The sequence below is a fragment of the Anomaloglossus baeobatrachus genome, chromosome 6 (genome assembly GCF_048569485.1).
Source record: "Anomaloglossus baeobatrachus isolate aAnoBae1 chromosome 6, aAnoBae1.hap1, whole genome shotgun sequence".
Classification (NCBI taxonomy): domain Eukaryota; kingdom Metazoa; phylum Chordata; class Amphibia; order Anura; family Aromobatidae; genus Anomaloglossus; species Anomaloglossus baeobatrachus.
In genome coordinates, this window is record NC_134358.1 from 517,595,563 (window position 1) to 517,618,245 (window position 22,683).

General features: G+C 43.3%; 1 protein-coding gene across 1 annotated transcript in view; it reads left to right on the plus strand.

Annotated features, from left to right (window-relative positions):
- PARD3 (par-3 family cell polarity regulator) overlaps positions 1-22,683 on the plus strand; it is an 807,488-nt gene that overhangs the window by 244,153 nt on the left and 540,652 nt on the right. The window contains 1 exon segment of the mRNA XM_075315482.1: positions 8,499-8,679. Coding sequence (XP_075171597.1) covers positions 8,499-8,679 — 181 coding nt within the window.

Sequence of the window (22,683 nt, forward strand, 5' to 3'; positions counted from 1 at the left end):
ATGGTGGGGTGCATTCAGACCTACGAGCATCTGATGCATAATAGAAACACAACAAAAGGTAGCATCGGGGACACAATAAGAGCGGTTGGCCCTGAAACTAGTGTGAGGGGTTGGTGGGACACTTCCTATACTCACCTGCAGTTGTCTCTCATTCTTAGCCAGTTACTATACAGTCTCCGTAACTGTCTCCGAGCAGGAACCTGAGATTCTCAGAAGTGCCTATAGATGCCCCTGACTAGTGAAGGGCAGGTGGGGTTCACTAGACCCCACCACCACACTAACAAGACACAAGGTACATAAAGACAAACGGGAGAAAAAGCAACCAAAAGGATAAAGCCTGAGAAAGGAAACTTCCACAGCAGAACCTTCCTCCAAGGCGGTCAGAGACCAATTGACTTTGTTTCTTCAGCAAGAATTGCTGGGTAACACCACTATTTAAACCTGAAGGGTGTGACTGCAAAGTAAGTGCAGCTGAAATACTCAGCTAGGAACTGCTAGGGAGAGCTGTAAGAGAAAAGCTGACCTTTAACCATTTCAGTACTAAGAGAAATGAAACCCATTTAAATGTAGAGCCAGATGAGAGGCTCCAGTCCAAAGACTGTCACTGGCCTTACAAACAAGGAGACTAATGTGACACTCCATTCATGAACAGGTTCCAGATCACCACTCTTGGTATTGTTGGGGTCCTAGAGTTCAGACCCCCAGCGATCTGCATTTAATCGTGTATCCTTAAAATAGAGAACTTTATTTTTCATTATCCTTTAAATCTGTGTTCTACACTGATGGCCAAAATGCATTGAATTGTACTTAGAGCATGTCTTCTGACTTTCTAGATTGTCATCTCTCCTCTTTATTTTCACGTTCTCCCTTTTTTTTTTTTTTTTTTTTTTTTTAAAAACCCATTTTTCTTTTTTTTCCACTTCCTATGACTACAGTCCATCAGTGGAATAGAAAATTATAGAAAAGAACATGCTGTTGGTAAGTAAGAAATTGGAATTCACTGCTAACATTTCCTTCCTTTTTCCTTAAAATCCAAATTTGATCAGTGTTAAGATCAAAGAATCTGAAAATAATGTAAAAAGAAGCAAGAAAAAAATGGTCTTGTGTTGTGCCTGTTTCAGCCGGTGTTTGATCTGCGGCTGGCTCTGTAGTGTCCATCACGGCACGCTGTGCATTAGTCTTACCGCTATCAAGCTATATGGCGTTAGTGCCGATTTCTCGTTAACTCTCACACACGGTGTCCCGTCCTGTATACAGCTATATACTATGCCGCTGCTTTGTTACGACTTGAGGAAGCCAAATAAACAGTTAGAAGGGGCTACTATGTGCCTTCAGTCCTTCTTTGTCTTATTTGGATCTGTTCTGTGTATTGACAATTGCTCGAAGATGTCACATCTGTCGCGCTGTTTTCTTTGATTTCTTTCTTCTGTCTTATGGCTGTGTTCTTTCTGGCTGTTACACATAAAACGTGTCTCATTGGCAATTCTGCTCAGATGGAGCAGATGAAGAAAGCATGTGGTTCTAGTTTGTGCAGTGTGTCTGTGTCTTTTGGCCTGTTCGTCATTCTGTACTGGTTTTGTGAAGAGCGGAGGATGACGCCCAGTGCTCGGGAGATGTTACAACAGCAGAAGACTTGGATTGCACTGGGAATGGAGGACACGTTCGTCTGTCAGGCTGATAAGTCTGACTCCCAGTCATTGCTGCCTCCTGTGGTTGTCAAACATCTTTTCACACTCAAAGTTCCTACTAATTCTTCGAGTCATGAATAATTCAACGTGTTTGCCATCATTCTAAGATATAGAAGGAATGACGTGACTGAAAGCTTCTTGTTTTCCTCATTTAAAGTAGCTGTGGTCTTAAGGCGGCCGTACACAGAAGATTTAAAGGAATGTGTCATCAGAAAATGTCTTACTGTTTAAAGGGAACCTGTCATCAGAAATTTTGCACTAAACCTAAAAGATTCCCCCTCTGCAGCTCCTGGGCTGCATTCTAGTAATGTTCCTGTTTATGTGCCCCCTTTCTGACCAAAATAAAGACTTTGTAAAGTGGTACCTTTTTGTATTCAGATCTTGATAATGGTACACGGGGGCGGGCTCTCTGGTGTCCGTTAGTCTGCCTCCTGTCGCTTTAGGCTGTCCCCCATCGCGCAATTTCAAAGAGGTGACAGGAGGCAAGCTGGCCAGCGCTTGCGCAGAAAGGTGGAGGCGGTGGTGGAGGCGGCCGTGAAAGCGCGTGCACGAGATTATGGGCGGGTACTTGCTGATGAAAATCACAGCGCCGCCCATAATCTCGCGCATGCGCAACACGTCACCAGCGGTCACACTGCACATTGCAGTCCCGTGAGAGTGGCACGGCGCATGCGCGAGATTATGGCCGCCCATAATCTCGCGCATGCCCCGTGCCACTCTCGCGGGACTGTGCAATGTGCACAGTGTGACCGCTGGTGACGTGTTGCGCATGCGCGAGATTATGGGCTTTCATCAGCAAGTACCCGCCCAAAATCTCGTGGTCGCGCTTTCACGGCTGTCTCCACCGCCGCCTCCACCGTTCTGCACAAGCGCTGGCCAGCTTACCTCACGTCACCTCTTTGAAATTGCGCGATGGGGGACGGCCTAAAGCGACAGGAGGCAGACTAACGGCCACCAGAGAGCCCGCCCCGTGTACCATTATCAAGATCTGAATACAAAAAGGTACCACTTTACAAAGTCTTTATTTTGGTCAGAAAGGGGGCACATAAACAACAGGAACATTGCTAGAATGCAGCCCAGGAGCTGCAGAGGGGGAATCTTTTAGGTTTAGTGCAAAATTTCTGCTGACAGGTTCCCTTTAAATTGGATTTCTAAGTTTATAGATATATATACACTGTGTGCAGAATTATTAGGCAAATGAGTATTTTGATCCCATGATACTTTTTATACTTGTTGTCCTACTCCAAGCTGTATAGGCTGAGAGCCAACTACCTGTTAAGTAAATCAGGTGATGTGCATGTAATGAGCTCTGTAATGAGGAGGGGTGCGGTGTAATGACATAAACACCCTATATAAGGTGTGCATACTTATTAGGCAACTTCCTTTCCTTTGGCAAAATGGGTCAGAAGAGAGATTTGACGGGCTCTGAAAAGTCCAAAATTGTGAGAGGTCTTGCAGAGAGATGCAGCGCTCTTGAAATTGCCAAACTTTTGAAGCGTGTTCACAGAACAATCAAGTGTTTCATGGCAAATAGCCAACACGGTCGCAAGAAGCGTGTTGGGCAGAAAAAGCGCAAAATAACTGCCCAGGAATTGAGGAAAATCAAGCGTGAAGCTGCCAAGATGCCATTTGTCACCAGTTTGGCCATATTTTAGAGCTGCAAAGTTAATGGAGTATCAAAAAGCACAAGGTGTACCATACTCAGGGACATGGCCAAGGTAAGGAAGGCTGAAAAACCACCACCTTTGAAAAAGAAACATAAGATAAAACGTCAAGACTGGGCCAAGAAATATCTTAAGACTAATTTTTCAAAGGTTTTATGGACTGATGAAATGAGAGTGACTCTTGATGGGCCAGAGGCTGGATCAGTAAAGGGCAGAGAGCTCCACTCCGACGCCAGCAATGTGGAGGTGGGCACTGGTATGGGCTGGTATCATCAAAGATGAACTTGTGGGAGCTTTTCGGGTTGAGGGTGGAGTGAAGCTCAACTCCCAGAGCTACTGCCAGTTTCTGGAAGAAAACTTCTTCAAGCAGTGGTACAGGAAGAAGCCGGTATCGTTCAAGAAAAGCATGATTTTCATGCAGGACAATGCTCCATCATATGCTTCCAACTTCATGGACATGCTTCAGCGGTATTGGCAATGGCTCTCCTGGGGCTTGTGTGACATTATGTCGCACGAGCCTTGCTACCAGTCAGACGCCTTTTCACTCCCCCCTTCTTGGGACATAACGTAAATCCGGAGGAAGGCAAAGTTGCGGCTGATCTCTAACCCCCTCAGGATGTTGGTTACATCTGATGGAGGGGAGCGCGTAGTGGCTAAATGGATTGCATGACCTAATGTGCCGACACCAATAGAATGGCGCTTTCGCTTGAGGTGAGGATTGCTGGTGTTAGTGATTGAGAAGGGATTTTCCGAGTATTAAGCAACCCCTTTATTATAAGCTAAACCCTTTTTAGTAGGATTGGGCAAGTACCTGATGCATTTCTGGATGCCCCAACATGTCCAAAAAATATTTTGGGGCTGCAAGTGGTCTGAAGTATGTGAACATTGTTAAAAGATTTTATCATTTCAATTAGGCCAACTCCAATGAGAGCTCGATGATCTACCATTATACGTTGTAAAAAGATAATTGCATCTTACCAATGTCAGTGCAGATTGTTACAGATAATTGAGGATTTGGTAACTTCTGGATGGCAGCGAATTAGGTTCAATACGATTAGATGTGTTTTTATACTATCTTTATCCCCATTACTTAAATGGAAAATATCTGGAAAGAGCCTCTGTAAACACAACTAGTCTACTATATTTAGAGTCCTAATAACTAAAATTGGCCAAACAGAATGTTTTCCATAAGACTGACTGACTAATGTATTTAGGGACATTTCGACTGTCCCGCAACGAACAATGTTGGAGGAAGATGGATCGACATGTTGAATTTCCGACTCTGATATTTTAGTCTTTAGGCAGATAAACGGTCTCCATTTTGGAAGCAGATTAGCCCACCCAACTGGCGGAGAGAGAAAAGGGCTGGGGTATATAGCAGGATGAGAGCATATACCAGGATGGATGGGGGTATATAGCAGGATGGATGGGGGTATATAGCAGGATAAGGGCATATACCAGGTTGGTTGTATATAGCAGGATAGGAATATATACCAGGATGGGGGACATATATACAAGGCAGGAGGATCATTACCAGGATGGGGTACCTTAGTAGAGAATTTGGGGACATTACCCCCATAACAGTGTCCGCAGCAGATCCTCGACCCATAAGTGTGTCATGACCACATTTTTTGCTTAAAATTTTTTTTCCTCCTCTAAAACCAGGGTGCGTCTTATGGTCTTTGGCAGCAGATTACCCCACCCAACTGACGGAGAGAGAAAAGGGCCCCTGTGCAAGAACAATATATGGGCCCTTTGCAGCCCAAAAACTCCTAAAAACGCACAATTCCTCTACTTTGGAGGTAGAAATGGGCCCCCCAACCTCTTGGGTCCCTGTGCAGCAGCTCCAGTGATATGTCTGCCCAATCCGCACTCCCTCTTATTGAAAACATAAGCAAATTTTCCCAAAAATATTTTTGCCATTATTCGTTACCAGCTTCAATCTTGTAATTTAGCCCCTTTAACTCCGCGCCCGTATTTTCCCTGTCGTGGTTCCAGTCCTGTAGGCCCCAGTTGATGATTTTTGCTGTCCTGGAATGCTAAACCTATTACCGCACATGACAAATCTCACTTAGTCTCCTCTGGCCTGGTCTCTGTCTTCCCATAATTTTGTTCTTACAAGAAAAAATGATCACATTAGAGCAATTTTGACTAGTTTCGCCGTCCAGCTGCTTATTCTCCTGCTCAGATGTAGTTTATGTGACACTGCAATTATTTTAGTGAACCAGACGGCAGTGATACATGTAAAAGTCTATTATTTCTCCAGATGATTGGAGGAGCAGTAATCAATGGTAGCATTTCATGGACTGTAACATGATTATTGCTATGCTCTTATATTGTGGTGTTTATGTACATAGTTACAGGATGGGTAAATGCTTTTCACTTAATTAAATGATTTAAAGAGGACCTGTCCGCTCTGACATGTCTTTTAGTAAATGCTTGCATTCCCCATGATATAACCATTCTGGAGCATACTATCTGAAAACTATACATTGAGCCATTCCTCTGTCATTCCTTCTAGAAATGTATCAGAGAATTGACAACTGGTTGTTACTGTTCATTTTTGCCAAAGGAATGTGTCCCCAGACATTCTGTATTGATTGGGCATTGTCGGTGTGCAGGGACATAGACCGAACCCATTGTCAATGTATTCATACTTTCCAGGCATGATAGCGGAGGAGCAAGTTCTAAGAAAAGATGTTAGAAGGAATACACGTCGGGTTAGAAGACTTAAGCCTGCTTTACACGAGTCGATCTATCGTGCGATACCACGAGCGATCGTACCCGCCCCCGTCGTTTTTGCGTCACAGGCAAATCGCTGTCCGTGGCGCACAAACCCGTCACACGCACTTACCTTCCGGACGACCTCACTGTGGGCGACGAACGTCCACTTCCTGAAGTGGGAGGGACGTTCGGCGTCACAGCGACGTCACACGGCAGCCGGCCACTAGAAGCCGGGGGGTGCCGCGGGACACAGGTACGCTGCGTTCATCGTTCCCGTGGTGTCACACGGAGCAACGTGTGATGCCACATAATCGATGAATAACCTGCACCCATGAAAATAAACGATGATATGAAAGTTAACGACGAGTACACGACTCACGATTTGTGAGCGATACTGCATCGCTCAGAGGTGTCACACGAGACATCGTGCGCTATGCTGGATGTGCGTCACGAAAACCGTGACCCCGACGACATATCGCACAATATATCGTCTCGTGTAAAGCCCGCATTATTCTTTAAGGTTGGTTTCTATGTTAAAGAGAATCTGTCAGCAGGCTTATGCCACCTCATCTGAGAGGAGCATGATATAGGCAAAGAGGCCTGAATCCAACGATGTATCACTTAAGGGCACGTTACACGCTACGATATATTAAACGATATGTCGTCGGGGTCACGTCGATAGTGACGCACATCCGGCATTGTTTGACATATCGTAGCGTGTGACAGCTACGAACGACTGTGAACGTCCAAAAATACTCACCTTATCATTGCTCATTGACACGTCGCTCATTTCCTAAAAATCGAACGTCCTTCTGCTCGCTGGTTGCTCATTGTTCCCGAGACAGCACACGTCGCTCCGTGTGACACCACGGGAACGATGAACTGCAGCTTACCTGCGCCCTGCCGGCAATTCGGAAGGAAGGAGGTGGGCGGGATGTTACGTCCCGCTCATCTCCGCCCCTCCGCTTCTATTGGCCGGCCGCTGTGTGACGTCGCTGTGACGCCCAACCCCCCCCCCCTTCAGGAAGTGGATGTTCGCCGCCCACAGCGAGGTTGTTTGGAAGGTAAGTACGTGTGACGGGGGTTTACGACTTTGTGCGACACGGGCAACAAATTGCCCGTATCGCTCAAACGATGGGGGCGGGTGTGATCGCTCAAGCGAACGCACGATAAATTGATATGTGTAAAGCGGCCTTTAAGTTACTGGCCGTAACTGGCACAATCAGAGTTTTTAGATTTAGCCATGTAACAGAGCTGAGAGAGCCGTCTCCGCCCACACCAGGCCCTCTGTAGACATTTGTACATAGAGTGCGGTGTCAATCAGAGGAGGAGGTGTCTCAGACTGCCGTGCGTGTGACATTGTAGTCCGAGCAATGATCAGCAAACATAGCAAATTAACAACCAATCGGACCTTGAAAAGACAGGTGTCCATTCATTTTCTGCGTTAACCCTTGCAGTATGCTGTCTTAAGCTTACATAGCAAAAACCTGCTGACAGATTCCCTTTTAAATCTGTATTTCATGTGTCACAATAATCACTGATTCATCACATCAATTTTAATCAGGGCGGATTAGAGGCTCTAATCCTTAACTGACACCCTGCTCTTCAGTGTGTGTGTGTGTGTGTGTGTGTGTGTGTGTGTGTGTGTGTGTGTGTGGCATGTAGTCAGTCAAGAAGCAGGGGGAGGGATTACAGTGCGCTCTGTAGTTAGCAATGACTATTAAAGTCCCATCTCCACCCCAAGGTTTGTAAGCAAGCAGTTGCAGGGAAAAGATAACTTTGTTTTCTACCTGCAGCTGCGCTTTGTTAGGTTGCCATATATGCTTAAAAGTAGTGTTTATCTATAGATTACCACTAAGGCTGCAGGTATATAATTAATTATTCTTTTACATTGCTTATAGCATTATGCTACTATTACCTCTGAATGGTACTCCTGAGTCCTCTTGGGGCGGTGTTAAATGTAAATCACACACATACACACACATACACACACATACACACACATACACACACATACACACACATACACACACATACACACACATACACACACACACACACACATACACACACACACACACACACACACACACACATACACACACACACACACACACACACACACACACACACACACACACACATACACACATACACACACATACTATACAGTGCACTAATATTGTGTTACTGTAGTGCAGTTTTTCATGTATATAACTCTTCATATGGGGACCGGAGACACGTGATGGATTTATAATAGGTCTCTTGTGGTGGGCAGGATTTACCGTACGGCTTTGTGTTTGACTTGGTAGCAGCATCTTTTGCCTTCTGGTTTATTGTGTTGCTAGTATTATGCATCTTGCCGACCTTCTGCTCACCATGCTTTTAAATTTGACAAGTTTTTATTTTCTTTCATCAACAGCTTGTAGCAATATATGAAGAACAAGATCCACATCATGGGGGAGATGGCACAAGCGCAAGTTCTACTGGCACTCAAAGCCCGGAAATCTTTGGCAGTGAACTTGGAACGAACAGTATATCAGCTTTCCAGCCTTACCAAGCAACAAGTGAAATTGAGGTCACCCCTTCAGTTCTGCGAACAAGTAGGTAGCATTTAATGATTTCACAGTAGAACTCCATGGCACCAATATAAAATAAATCTGAGTAGATCTTGATGGCATGTCTTCAACGTTTGCTAATCTGGTAGAAGAGAAACCATTTAAAGAAGTTGTCACCAAGTCACCCCAGCCTTACCGTATGGATGAAATCTTGGATTTTGAAAGTTCTGACTTTTATGGATGTAGTTAAGCATAATGTACTTATTCTGATCACTTGCATGATATACTGAATTACATCGGTATTGCAGTATGTTAATTTGATAATCTCTCATGAAGTCCAACCACAGGTCCAATGTGGAGAAAGTTTAATTGTAATTGACAGAAACTGCAAAATAGTATAATAAAATATCACAAATAAGATGCATTAAAATCCAAAAAAAAAAACAATTAAAACAAGACTCCAGGTCCACGCGTTTCGAGATATCATCTTACTCTTTTTGTCCACATTGCTCTGCACGCAGGAACCGGCCTGAGACTACCATTTCTGAGGTACCGTATTTCCCTACCCGATGAGCTAATAGTTTTTTCTCTTTTTTCAATCACAGCTCCAACTCACTGTAGACATAGCAAAGCTTAGTCCAAAGAGGACAACCCATTGGGAGAAGTATAGGTAAGGGCTGCACGGCAACTTTGGCCACGCGATGGCTGTTGCAGCCAAAGTCGCGGTGTAGCCCTTGCCTAAAGAATGCATAAATGTGCTGTCCACTTTGGACTATATGTTGCTGTATAGAATGCTCCCCATCAGTAATCTGATCCGAATGTTCCACTGTTATGAGGCAGAACAGATCCATAATGCTTGTTAAAACGAATGTACATGCCGGGTCCTCCACAACTTCTGCTGGTTGACTCTCCTCCTGCTTCTTGCCGAGTTATGATTGATTGACAGGTCCCTAAGTATACACAAACCTGTCTTTGACAAGTCTATACAGATTTGCGTGTAACGAGAGAACTGATACAGGCCATATAGCAGGATGGCGGCATTTAGAATAGGCTAGAATAGGCTAGGCTAGGCTTTAGAATAGGCTAGGCTAGGTTAGAATAGGCTATAACCCTGTAAATTGTTAATTTACAGGGTTATAGCCTATTCAGGAATGACCGTACAAATAAGCGAGGGGGAGGTGTGTGTCTATATGTAAAATCATCCTTAAAACCCATCCTGCGTGACAACATATGTGAGGGTACTGAGAATGTAGAGTCCCTATGGGTGGAGATAAGGGGGGGAGAATGAATAATAAAATACTGATAGGGGTGTGTTATAAGACGCCGAATATTATGGAAGAGGTAGAGAATCTCCTCATAAAGCAAATTGATAAAGCAGCGAGTCTCGGAGAGGTAATTATTATGGGGGACTTTAACTATCCTGATATAAATTGGGGAACAGAAACTTGCAGTTCCAGCAAAGGAAATAGATTTTTGATAACAATGAAAGATAATTACCTTTCACAAATGGTACAGGACCCCACAAGAGGGGGAGCACTACTAGACCTTGTACTAACCAATAGGCCAGACCGCATATCAAATATACAAGTTGGGGGTTACTTGGGGAATAGTGATCACAAAATAATAAGTTTTCATGTATTCTTTAGTAAGATGTATAGTAGAGGGGCTACAAGGACACTAAACTTCAGGAGAGAAAATTATAAACGGTTGAGAGATGATCTTAGTGCAATAAACTGGGATGATGTACTAAGTAATAAAAGTACACAAAGCAAATGGGAGACTTTTATGAGCATCCTGAATAGGGCTTGTGCAGAAAATATACCCTATGGGAACAAACATGCTAGAAATAGGAGGAAACCCCTATGGCTAAATAGACCTGTAAGGGAAGCAATAAAAGAAAAACAGAAAGCCTTAAAAGAATTAAAGAGGGTAGGTAGTGATGAGGCATTATATAATTATAGAAAATTAAATAAAATATGTAAAAAGCAAATTAAGTTAGCTAAGTTTGAGACAGAGAGACTCATTGCGAGAGAAAGTAAAAATAATCCTAAAATATTCTTTAACTACATAAACAGTAAAAAACTGAAAAGCGATAGTGTTGGCCCCCTTAAAAATAGTCTTGGTGAAATGGTGGAAGGGGATGAGGGTAAAGCCAACCTGCTGAGTGACTTTTTTTCTACGGTTTTTATACAAGAAAATGCCATGGCAGATGACATGACCAGTGATGCCATAAATTCACCCTTGAATATTACCTGCTTAACCCAGCAGGAAGTACGCCGCCGCCTCGAAATCACTAAGGTTGACAAATCTCCGGGCCCGGATGGCATACACCCCAGAGTACTACAGGAATTGAGTTCTGTGATAGATAGACCATTATTTTTAATCTTCTCAGATTCCTTAATAACAGGGTCGGTACCGCAGGACTGGCGCATAGCAAATGTGGTGCCAATATTCAAAAAGGGGACAAAAACTGAGCCGGGAAATTATAGGCCGGTAAGTTTAACCTCTATGGTTGGTAAAATCCTTGAGGGTTTCTTGAGAGATGCTATACTGGAGTATCTCAAGAAAAATAACCTTATGACAGAGTATCAACATGGGTTTATGAGGGATCGATCCTGTCAAACTAATTTGATCAGCTTCTATGAAGAGGTAAGTTCAAGCCTGGACCAGGGAAATGCAGTGGATGTTGTGTATATGGACTTTTCAAAAGCTTTTGATACGGTGCCACACAAAAGGTTGGTACATAAAATGAGAATAATGGGGATAGGGGAAAATATGTGTAACTGGGTTAAAAACTGGCTCAGTGATAGGAAACAAAGGGTGGTTATTAATGGTATGTACTCGGACTGGGTCTCCGTTCATAGTGGGGTACCACAGGGGTCAGTATTGGGCCCGCTTCTTTTCAACATATTTATAAATGACCTTGTTGGGGGCATGCGGAGTAGAATTTCAATATTTGCAGATGATACTAAACTCTGCAGGGTAATCAATACAGAGGAGGATAATTTTATATTACAGGGAGATTTATGTAAATTGGAGGATTGGGCTGAGAAGTGGCAATTGAAGTTTAATGTAGATAAATGTAAGGTCATGCACTTGGGTAGAGGAAATAACATTTATGATTATGTACTTAATTGTAGAACACTGGGTAAAACAGACACAGAAAAAGACTTGGGTGTATGGGTGGATGGTAAACTTCACTTTAGTGGCCAGTGTCAGGCAGCTGCTGCCAGGGCTAATAAAATAATGGGATGTATTAAGAGAGGTATAAGTGTTCATGAAAAAAATATAGTTCTACCTCTGTACAAGTCACAAGTGCGACCGCACTTAGAATACTGTGTACAATTCTGGTCACCGATATATAAGAAGGACATAGCTGAACTGGAGAGGGTGCAGAGAAGAGCCACCAAGATTATTAGAGGAATGGGTGGGCTTCAATACCAAGACAGGTTATTAAACTTGGGGTTATTTAGTCTGGAAAAACGAAGGCTTAGGGGGGATCTAATCACAATGTATAAATATATGAGGGGACAGTACAGAGACCTTTCCAAAGATCTATTTACACCTAGGCCTGCGACTGGAACACGGGGGCATCCGCTACGTCTTGAGGAAAGAAGGTTTAATCATAATCACAGACGAGGATTCTTTACTGTACGAGCAGTGAGACTATGGAACTCTCTGCCGCATGATGTTGTAATGAGTGATTCACTACTAACATTTAAGCAGAGCCTGGATGCCTTTCTTGAAAAATTTAATATTACCAGTTATGTATATTAGATTTTATGACAGGGTATTGATCCAGGGAACTATTCTGATTGCCGGATGTGGAGTCAGGAAGGAAATTTTTTCCCCATTGGAACTTGTTTGCCACATTGGGGTTTTTTTTGCCTTCCTCTGGATCAACATGTTAGGCTACGGGTTGAACTAGATGGACTTAGAGTCTCCCTTCAACCTTAAAAACTATGATACTATGATACCAGGATGGATGGGGGTATATAGCAGGATAAGGGCATATAGCAGGATGGGAATATATACCAGGATGGGGGACATATATTCAAGGCAGGAGGATCATTACCAGGATGGGGTACGTTAGTAGAGAATTTGGGGACATTTCCCCCATAACAGTGTCAGCAGCAGATCCTCGACCCATAAGTGTGTCATGACCACATTTTTTGCTTAAAATTTTACTTCCCTCCTCTAAAACCAGGGTGCGTCTTTGGGTCCGGTGCGTCTTATAGTCCGAAAAATCGGTACTTGTTTTCCCTCAATTTTCACCCTCTCTATTTTGATTGATCGTTCTTTATAGAGCCATAGAAAGATGGAGCTAGAAGGAAAACATGTATGTGGGAAGGTGCCCTGAACAGTGGCCATACCAAGGATGTACCGAGCACCTGTACTTGGTTTGGACATTCATTCTGCGCAGACAGACTCCCTTTAAAACTGGTTTCTGTGAAATGCAACAGCATTTATTGATCTTGGGTAGACTGTCAGTATTTTATACTGTCGGTTACGAAGGCAGCTCACATCTGACAGGTTCCCAAACTTCTTTACGTTTTCTCGCTGTTGTAACATAAGACAGAATAAGGTGAAGATCTGAGTAGAGTAAAATGATCACTTTTCTTTGCTCGTGATGTCAGGTTTTCCTCTCTAGGTCATCCACCCGAAGTAATAAACTATGCAGGAATCATTAAATGTATGTTGGATTAATAGTTAATGGACTCGGAGATGATTGAGGGTTTGCATAAACCGGCTGAAGTGACCCAAGTACATAATGCTCTGAGCTACTGGGAGAGGTCACCGCGACTGAAGAGGGGCATTTTAGACAATGTAGACTCAGTCATACGCAAGTGAAATAAATTACATTTTTTTTTTTTGTAATACATCTTCTTTTCATTTCAAATATTATGTCCGGGCTTTTTCTCTTAAGGACCTCTTGCTAATTTAGCACGACACAAAAGCCTGCTAATGTGTTAGGCATTATGAGGACATTTACGTAACCGGCATAATTTGGTTTGAAAGAGCCGGGAGAAGATGCATCTGAATTGCGTAAATAGACTGTGCCGTTAATTATGAGGTCTGATGTGCAGTGTAGGAAGCAGCGTTCATTGTACACAAGACTTTGATGACGGAGTTTGAAGGACTTCAATTCGGGTCCTTGCTGTATCTTTTAATTGGGCATTGGGAACATTTTACATCTGAACATCCAGCTGGTCTCATAATGTGCTGATGAAATCCATCCAGATCAGGCTTACTTTTTACAAAGAGCTTTTGAGATTCAGCATTCAGAAGAAACTTGTAAACTGTGTATAATGGAATATAATAAAGTGGACATGATTGCAGTGATCCAGTTCAACAAGTATGTCATTTCTACGACAAAAGTTGTGCTTGTCTTAAGGAAGCATGCCACGCTATAAGACCCCCGAGACCAGCGGACTGGTGACATACCCTACCCCGCCCTTTCATTAAGTCTAGTGGGTAATACGCTTCAAATGTATTTGTATTCGGAGCATCTTCTCAGTGGTGGGCACCTCCGTGCTCGTCATCAGAAATGCTGCTCCAGTCAAGTTTGGGTGAAATTTACTCCAGAAAAGTGGCCTAACTTTTTGGATGAATTCATCTCTGGCCTTATTTAGCCGACTAGCCCCGTCTTGCCCAATCTTTGACCAATTTTGGACACCTGGCACGAGACCAGTCACGAAAACATCAAGTCACCAAAGCTTTGCAACTTGTATAAGTGTTTTATGTCAAACCATTGTCATAAACACTTCAATGATTAGGCCCCCAAATGTTTTTACCTTGGTTTATTTGTACAAATTAAGCATCCAATAAAGTTTTACATAAACCTGGTAAGTCAATCTAAAAGCAAATGTGTTTTTACTGTAGTTGAGCAAATAGATTCTAGGACAGCGGGCATGCCGGTAGTCTGTGACCGCCCTGCTAGAACCATATGAACCTCTTCCTACCTGCAAGTATCCCCAGCTCCCCTTCCAATTGGTAGCTCCAGCTTGACGTCATTGTGGCATGATACAGACATGATGTCGTAAGGGCCTACTAAATCAGAAGACATTCCAGGGTTGTGAGCAAGTATGAAGAGGATTTTAGGACTTTGGTCCATCAGCCACGGGCTACTGCCAATTTTTTGCTTAACTTCAATGTTTACCATGTCACACTTAATCACTATGTATGTAGGTACTCTTAAGACCAACATATCATTGTGCCTAATTAAATCAATTTGATCAGGACAATACTTCAGTTGGACAATGCCCTATGTTTACACCACATGGAGACTGCGAATAACCTCCCTTACGGTACTGTGCCTTAAGGCCCAGTCACACACAACGACTTACCAGCGATCCCGAAAACGATGCGACCTGATAGGGATCGCAGGTAAGTAGCTGGGAGGTCGCTGGTGAGATGTCACACAGATCTTACCAGCGATGCAGTAACAATGCAGGTCGCAGTAGCGACCTGTATAACGATCTCAGCAGTCACTGTGACCCTGTCACACAGTGTCAAACACACCGATGTGTCCTGCCCAGCAGGACATCGCCTTTGAAGAAAATGGCCTGGACCATTCTGCAACGACCGGCGACCTCACAGCAGGGGCCTGATCGCTGGTAGGTGTCACACATAACAAGATCACTAACGGGATCGCTACTGCGTCACAGAAACCGTGCCTCAGCTGCGATCTCGCTAGCGATCTCGTTATGTGTGACGGTACCTTTAGTTACACTTTTGTAGTTACCATAGTTTCTACCAAACACTGCTAAAATAATGGACATTATCTAAGTAGCAGTGCCATACAATGTCTGAGTAAAAACCACTCAAGTATTAACCCTTCTCACCATGAAAAGTGCCTACAGTGGACATAAAATTCAGAGAGAGACCTTAGTAAGTTCAGGTTGTCATCCTTCAGACCAAGCAACCTTCTACAATTGCTCCATGAGAGGAAGGAAAGTCAATGAAGACTGTGTGCTGCTCCTGGCTCTTGTTACGATGACCTGCCTAAGATTTCTCGAAGACCATGTACATGCCATAATTGCAATATCTTTCCCAAGAGTCAGCAGGATAGTGCACACAGAAAAAATTGTTGAGGACCTATTTGAGGAACGTGGCAAATAACTCAAGGTGATGACTTGACAGCAAAATTCTACAGATCTCAAACGCATCAAGCACTTGTGGGCTATGCTGCAATAACGAGCCCAATCCTTGAAAGACCCAATCAAGCAATTTACTGATTTTGAATCTGCTGCCAATGTTCTGGTACCAATACCGCAAGGCTCCTCCAGACGTTTTGTGCAGTTGAAGTCTCAAGCAAAGCTTTTTTTTTTTTAATAATTTAGCAGGCAAGTAACCTACTCAATATTAGACTTGTGGTTCTTAAGTAGAACTTTTTATACCTGCTTATTAGCACAAATATCTCTTCCATAGCACTTTCCAGACACCATCATCACTTTCCCCATTGAAGCTCACAATCGAAGTTCCCTATGAGTATGTCTTAGGCGTGTCAGAGCAAACCGGAGTACCTGGAGGAAATGTAGGTCACTAGAAAAAAATAGTGATGATAGGCCAAGGTGCAAACTAACTAATTCTTGATAGGCCACCACTAAAATATATATTTATTAGGTACACATTAAAAATTAAGAAATGGTACTAAAGAGAATAAACGGCAGAAAGCAAAGACTCAGTGTGCATCAAAGACAGATGAGGGTCAGTATAACTCTATTAAATAATCTAAAATACGCTGTGTGTAAACTGCCCCTACTGAGCCGTCCTAACGATGGAGGTTGGCACCCTAACAAACGTTGTGTCGTCTATTTTAATCACAAATACCCATTTCTAATGTACGGTTAGGTATTACATGAAATAACATTACTTTTTGTCCCAATGTGTTTCGCCTCCTGTTTCTGAGGTTCATCTGGGAACTTGTTAATAGGAAGCTGGAAGGCATTGACATTAAGTGCTATATTTCTTCCATGGCTGCCAAGTAGATGGATAGAATGTAGTGTGCATCAAAGTTAGATGATGGTCAGTATAACTCTGTTGAATTTCAAAATACGCTGTGTGTAAACTGCCCCTATTAAGCCGTCATAACGATGGAGGTTGGCACCCTAACAAAAGGGATATGTCCTCTACATTTTAATCACAAATACCTAACTGTACGTTAAAAATGGGAATTATGTGAAATAACTTATTTTTTTGTCCCATCGCGTTTCGCCTCCTGGTTCTGAGGTTCATCTGGGGACATGTTAATAGAAAGCTGGAAGGCACTGACATTGAGCGCTATACATCTTACATTGCCGCCAAGTGGATGGATAGGTAGAATTCCGTGTGCATCAAAGACAAAGAAAGGCCAGTATAACTCTGTTGCATAATCCAAAATATATTGTGTAAAATGCCCTTATTAAGCCGTCATAACGATGGAGGTTGGCACCCTAACAAAAGTGATATGTCATATAGTAATCACAAAAACCTAACTGTACGTTAGAAATGGGTGGAAACCATAAACCATTCCCCCCAGGCATTGTAAGAAATAAATTTATTTTACCCAACACGTTTCGCCTCCTGGTTCGATGGTTCATCTGGAGACTTAATAGAAAGCTGGAAGGTGCTGATATTGAGATCCGTATGCGGTATCTTCCATGGCCATCAAGTAGCTGGATTGACAGAAGGCAATGTACCATGCGAAAATCCATACAAACCCCTTGCACATGGGGTCCTCTTTGGGACTTAAATCCTGGACCACTGCGAAGCAACAGTGCTGACCACTGAGCCAACCTTGTTTGCATGAAATATTAATTTTTATTGCCCCACCTTAGGTAACCAATATTGGAGATCTCGCAAAATTTGAGTTATTTCTTCCATAACCCCCCATAGTCCCATGCCAATTAAAATCTGTGTATATAAATTTCGGAGTATTTCTCTTTCCCGCGGTCCCTGCAGTGCTTCTCCTTGTAACTAGATGTTGATGTGTTTCTCAGTTTTCTTGGTTGTAGGTGGGTAGTTCACAGCTGATGATTGTTAAAGCAAACTGATGTTTATTCCCTGCTGAAATCGGAACACAAGGAGCAGGTGAAAATTGGCAATCCTAATGAGCAATTTGGCAGATCAAACGAGATGTCAGAGAGGAGTCCGCAGTTTGCTAAAGCAAGTGTTTGTCTCCCTGCAGCGAATCTGGAGACCTTTAAAATAAAAATGGGGCAACAGAGTCTGGCGGGTTTTTTTTTTTTTTAATGCATCGCGACCATGTACAAGCTTCTCGCTCCATGCCTTTTCATATTGCAGTTATTTATTCACCTTGAGTCTTTGGGGATAAAATCTGTTTAGAAACACATTGCTTACATTTACAAAGGGAGAAACAATCTCTCCAGACGGCACAAACTGAATGAAACGTTCCCCGGATTCGCAGAGCATAATGCAAATACAAAATTGCTGCCACTCTTATCACGTACGACGGGGGTTCGGTGAATGCCTTATTTTATCTTTCAAATGGGTTCTGAAAAAATCCGGAATGTTTTGATCGTTCATTGTTTGCTGGTATATTTACCACGTATGTCTGATAATATTCCCCTTACTTTGCTCCATATGGTATTAGATGTCAGTAAGGAGTCCTAAAGCCAAGCGAAAAATAAAGTGGATTTATATATAAAGCCTGCAACATTTTCAGAAAGAGATCCATGCTAATAACTAACTTTGCTTGATTGTTTGCCGTGGAGAGGAATGTTTTATGTGGCCAACATTTACATAGCTCATAACCTTCATAAAATATTTCGGGAGAGCTCCAGGTTCTTAGTAGATATTTTAGCTAAGCGTAAACCACCGAACACGTAGACTATAAGCGCAGTGTATACATAAGGAGAGCGCTCCTCTTACAATTCAATTCAACGACTGACTGGCTGCAGTGTATGCCATACAAAGTAACCGGCTGTCAATCACTGCGGAAAGGGGCGGGCAGAACCCTCCCTTCATGAATACAGCGGACTCCCAATCAATATCATAGTTGACAAGAGTGTACTGTGCCAAGCATATATGTTACCACTGGCGGACATTAACCGAAAAGGGCCCCTGAGCAAAAACAATATTTGGGCCCTTTGCAGCCCAAAAGGTCATAAAAATGTACAATTCCATCTGCTTTGGAGGTGATAATGGGCCCCCTTACCTCTTGGGCACCTATGCGGACGCACCAGCTGCACCAATGATATGTCTACCCCTGCATGTTACATAGTCTGGGGTGGATTGGAGAGCCAAAAAATTATTCCCTGAAAAGGTCATCACATGAGATAAAATTGGTGTAAGTAGTAGTAGCAGCAGAGAAGTAGTAATAGCTTCACCCACAGGACACTCAACCTGTGTTGCACAAATGATCTGTCAGTGCCCACTATAGTTTTTATTAGGCCTAAGACACACGGCATGAAAATTGGAGCAAGTGGAATGCGATAAAACACTGCATTCCACTTGGACCAATATTACTCTGTGTGCCAGCACTCATGAGCGATTATTTTCTCCGCCCTAATCGGACTGAGAAAACAGTCGCAGCATGCTGCTGGTGCAATGCGTTCCTGGTTTCTCTCGCACCCATTCAAGTCTATGGGGCGAGAGAAAATCGCACTGCACTCGCAGTACACCTGTGTAATGCGAGTGCAGAGCGAGAATGGCAATAGCCGGCAACAGAGGAGAGAGGGAGATAAATCCCTCCCTCTCCTCAGCGCTGGCCCCTCCCTCTCCTCAGCGCTGGCCCCTCCCCTCCTCAGAGCCGGCCCGCCCCCGCAGCTGTGGTCTGATCGCATGATCGGACCTCAGTCGCAGTGACACTCGCATGACACTCGGCTCCCGCTGTGCTGCCTGCCTGAGCCGAGTGTCAGGCGATGATCACAGTAGGTGCCTCGTGTGGCCGCGGCCTTACTCCTATTAGCAGAAAAGGAACCAAAAAAAGTTTAAGGATCAAAGTATTTGCAAGAGAGTGAAAATACTAGTTTTTATTAAAGTTGTCCAGGTTTTGGGTTAAACTCTCCAATCATTGCGATTGCAGACTTGTGAATCATCACAGCTCGCAGTGTGCATGCTGTCAGGATTCTCTGCTGCTGGAGAGGGTACGTGACTGCAAGTATTCTATTTGCAGGTATGCGGTCACGTGCCGAATACACGTGTGTGGCCTCGCTCAATACATATGAATTGAAGGGACTATCAAATTCAGTGGAGGAAGCCTATTGATATGGGGTTGTTTCACATCTAAAGGCTTAGGATACTTGACCAGGATTGATGGTGGACTCAGTGCTGAGCTATATGTGAGTATCCTACAAGAAGAGTTATTTTGTACCCTCGAGTACTATGGGTGTGAAAGGGACGACAGAGCATTCCAACACGACAATGACCCGAAGCATATGTCGCGATCGGCAGAGAAAGGATTAAATAACCATGAAGTAGAGCTGCTGAATTGGCCCCCACAGTCTCCAGACCTCAACCCAATTTTACAGCTGTACATAGAGTAGGAAAAAAAAGCTGTATACATACCCAAGTGAGCCGACTAGTATGCACAAACGTGCAGAAGAGAGCTGGGATCAGATTTCAGTCGAGACATGCTCTCTATCAGATTCAATCAGGGCCAGAAGGATTCTGGAGGGGTGAAAGCCAAAAGTGGATTTACGTAATAATAAAATAAGAAAAATGCAACCTTAGATTTTTAGGAGCAAAACAGTAACAGTGCAGAGACATAAGAAAAATCTGCATAACTACCATAATCATATGCTAAAGAGTTGCAAGTCAAATGTATGTATGAGATAGCCATGTTTCTAGTAACTTTGCCCCTGTGTGAGAAGCAAGGTCCAAAAAGACATTGTTGGGTAAATTTATTTTGGAAAAAGTTGACCCTGACCTCCAGTCCATCCGACATCTTTGGGATAAACTAGAACAAAGATTGTGAGACTCTTCATTATCTGACAACCGGGTCTGACCTTATATTTGCTCTTGTGGATCATTAGTCAAAAATCCCAACACTCTTCCACAATCTTGTAGAAATCCCACCCAAAGGTTGTGGAAGTTAATATAACTGCAGATGAGGGACCACGCCTTATTAACACCAGTGGACGTAGAACCAGATATGATAAAAGCACCAATAGATATGTTTTGAAGTTTTCTTTATTTTCATGACTCTGAAAATTGTAGATTCACATTACAGGCATCAAAACTATGAATTGACACATGTGGAATGAAATACTTAACAAAAAAGTGTGAAACTACTAAAAAGATGTCTTATATTCTAGGTTCTTCAAAGTAGCCACCTTTTGCTTTGATTACTGCTTTGCACACTCTTGGCATTCTCTTGATGAGCTTCAAGAAGTAGTCACCGGAAATGGTTTTCACTTCACAGGTGTGTCCTGTCAGGTTTAATAAGTGTGATTTCTTGCCTTATAAATGGGGTTGGGACCATCAGTTGTGTTGTGCAGAAGTCTGGTGGATACACAGCTGATAGTCCTACTGAATAGACTGTTAGCCGCTTTTTTCTTGCCATAATACAAATTCTAAGTAAAGAAAAACAAGTGGCCATCATTACTTTAAGAAATGAAGGTCAGTCAGTCCGAAAAATTGGGAAAACTTTGAGAGTGTCCCCAAGTGCAGTGGCAAAAACCATCAAACGCTACAAAGAAACTGGCTCACATGAGGACCGCCCCTGAAAGAAAGACCAAGAGTCACCTCTGCTGCGGAGGATAAGTTTTATCCGAGTCACCAGCCTCAGAAATCGCAGGTTAACAGCAGCTCAGATTTGAGGCCAGGTCAATGCAACACAGAGTTCTAGCAGCAGACACATCTGTAGAACAACTGTTAAGAGGAGACTTTGCAGCAGGCCTTCATGGTAAAATAGCTGCTAGGAAACCACTGGTAAGGAAAGGCAACAAGCAGAAGAGACTTGTTTGGGCTAAAGAACACAAGGAATGGACATTAGACCAGTGGAAATCTGTGCTTTGGTCTGATGAGCCCAAATTTGAGATCTTTGGATCCAATCAGTGTCTTTGTACGACGCAGAAAAGGTGAACGGATGGACTCTACATGGCTGGTTCCCACCGTGAAGCATGGAGGAGGAGGTGTGATGGTGTGGGGGGGCTTTGCTGGTGACACTGTTGGGGATTTATTCAAAATTGAAGGCATACAGAACCAGCATGGCTACCACAGCATCTTGCAGCGGCATGCTATTCCATCCGGTTTGCGTTTAGTTGGACCATCATTTATCTTTCAACAGGACAATGACCCCAAACACACCTCCAGGCTGTGTAAGGGCTGTTTGACTAAGAAGGAGAGTGATGGGGTGCTACGCCAGATGGCCTGGCCTCCACAGTCACCAGACCTGAACCCAATTGAGATGGTTTGGGGTGAGCTGGACCGCAGAGTGAAGGCAAAAGGGCCAACAAGTGCTAAGCATCTCTGGGAACGCCTCCAAGACTGTTGGAAAACCATTTCCGGTGACTACCTCTTGAAGCTCATCAAGAGAATGCCAAGAGTGTGCAAACCAGTAATCAAAGCAATAGGTGGCTACTTTGAAGAACCTAGAATATAAGACATATTTTCAGTTTCATACTGTTTTGTTAAGTATTTCATTCCACAAGTGTTAATTCCTAGTTCTGATGCCTTCAATGTGAATCTACAATTTTCAGAGTCCTGAAAATAAAGAAAACTCTTTGAATGAGAAGGTGTGTCCAAACTTTTGGTCTGTACTGTATATATAAATATTACCTTCTCTATGTCTCTTACATGTCCTGTATCCTCATTTCCTACTTTCGGTCAGATTACATTTAATCCCTCTGCATTGAAGCCTTATCAGCACTGGTGTCTTTCTCCAGGCAGCCATGCTGTATTATGTTGAGCTTTGGCAGAAAAAAAAAATTGGCTCAGAGCAGCGCTCACTGGTGTCAGCTACAACCAGTTGATAAAAATCTTGTTAACTGCTGCGATCTCCAGAAGGGGTTTTGTCGCTTTTTACTGGCGCCAGAATAGCTTTCTGTGTTTCATTGCCCGGCCTCATATTCATGATTTGCTATTAGCCTCTTCAGGGATAAA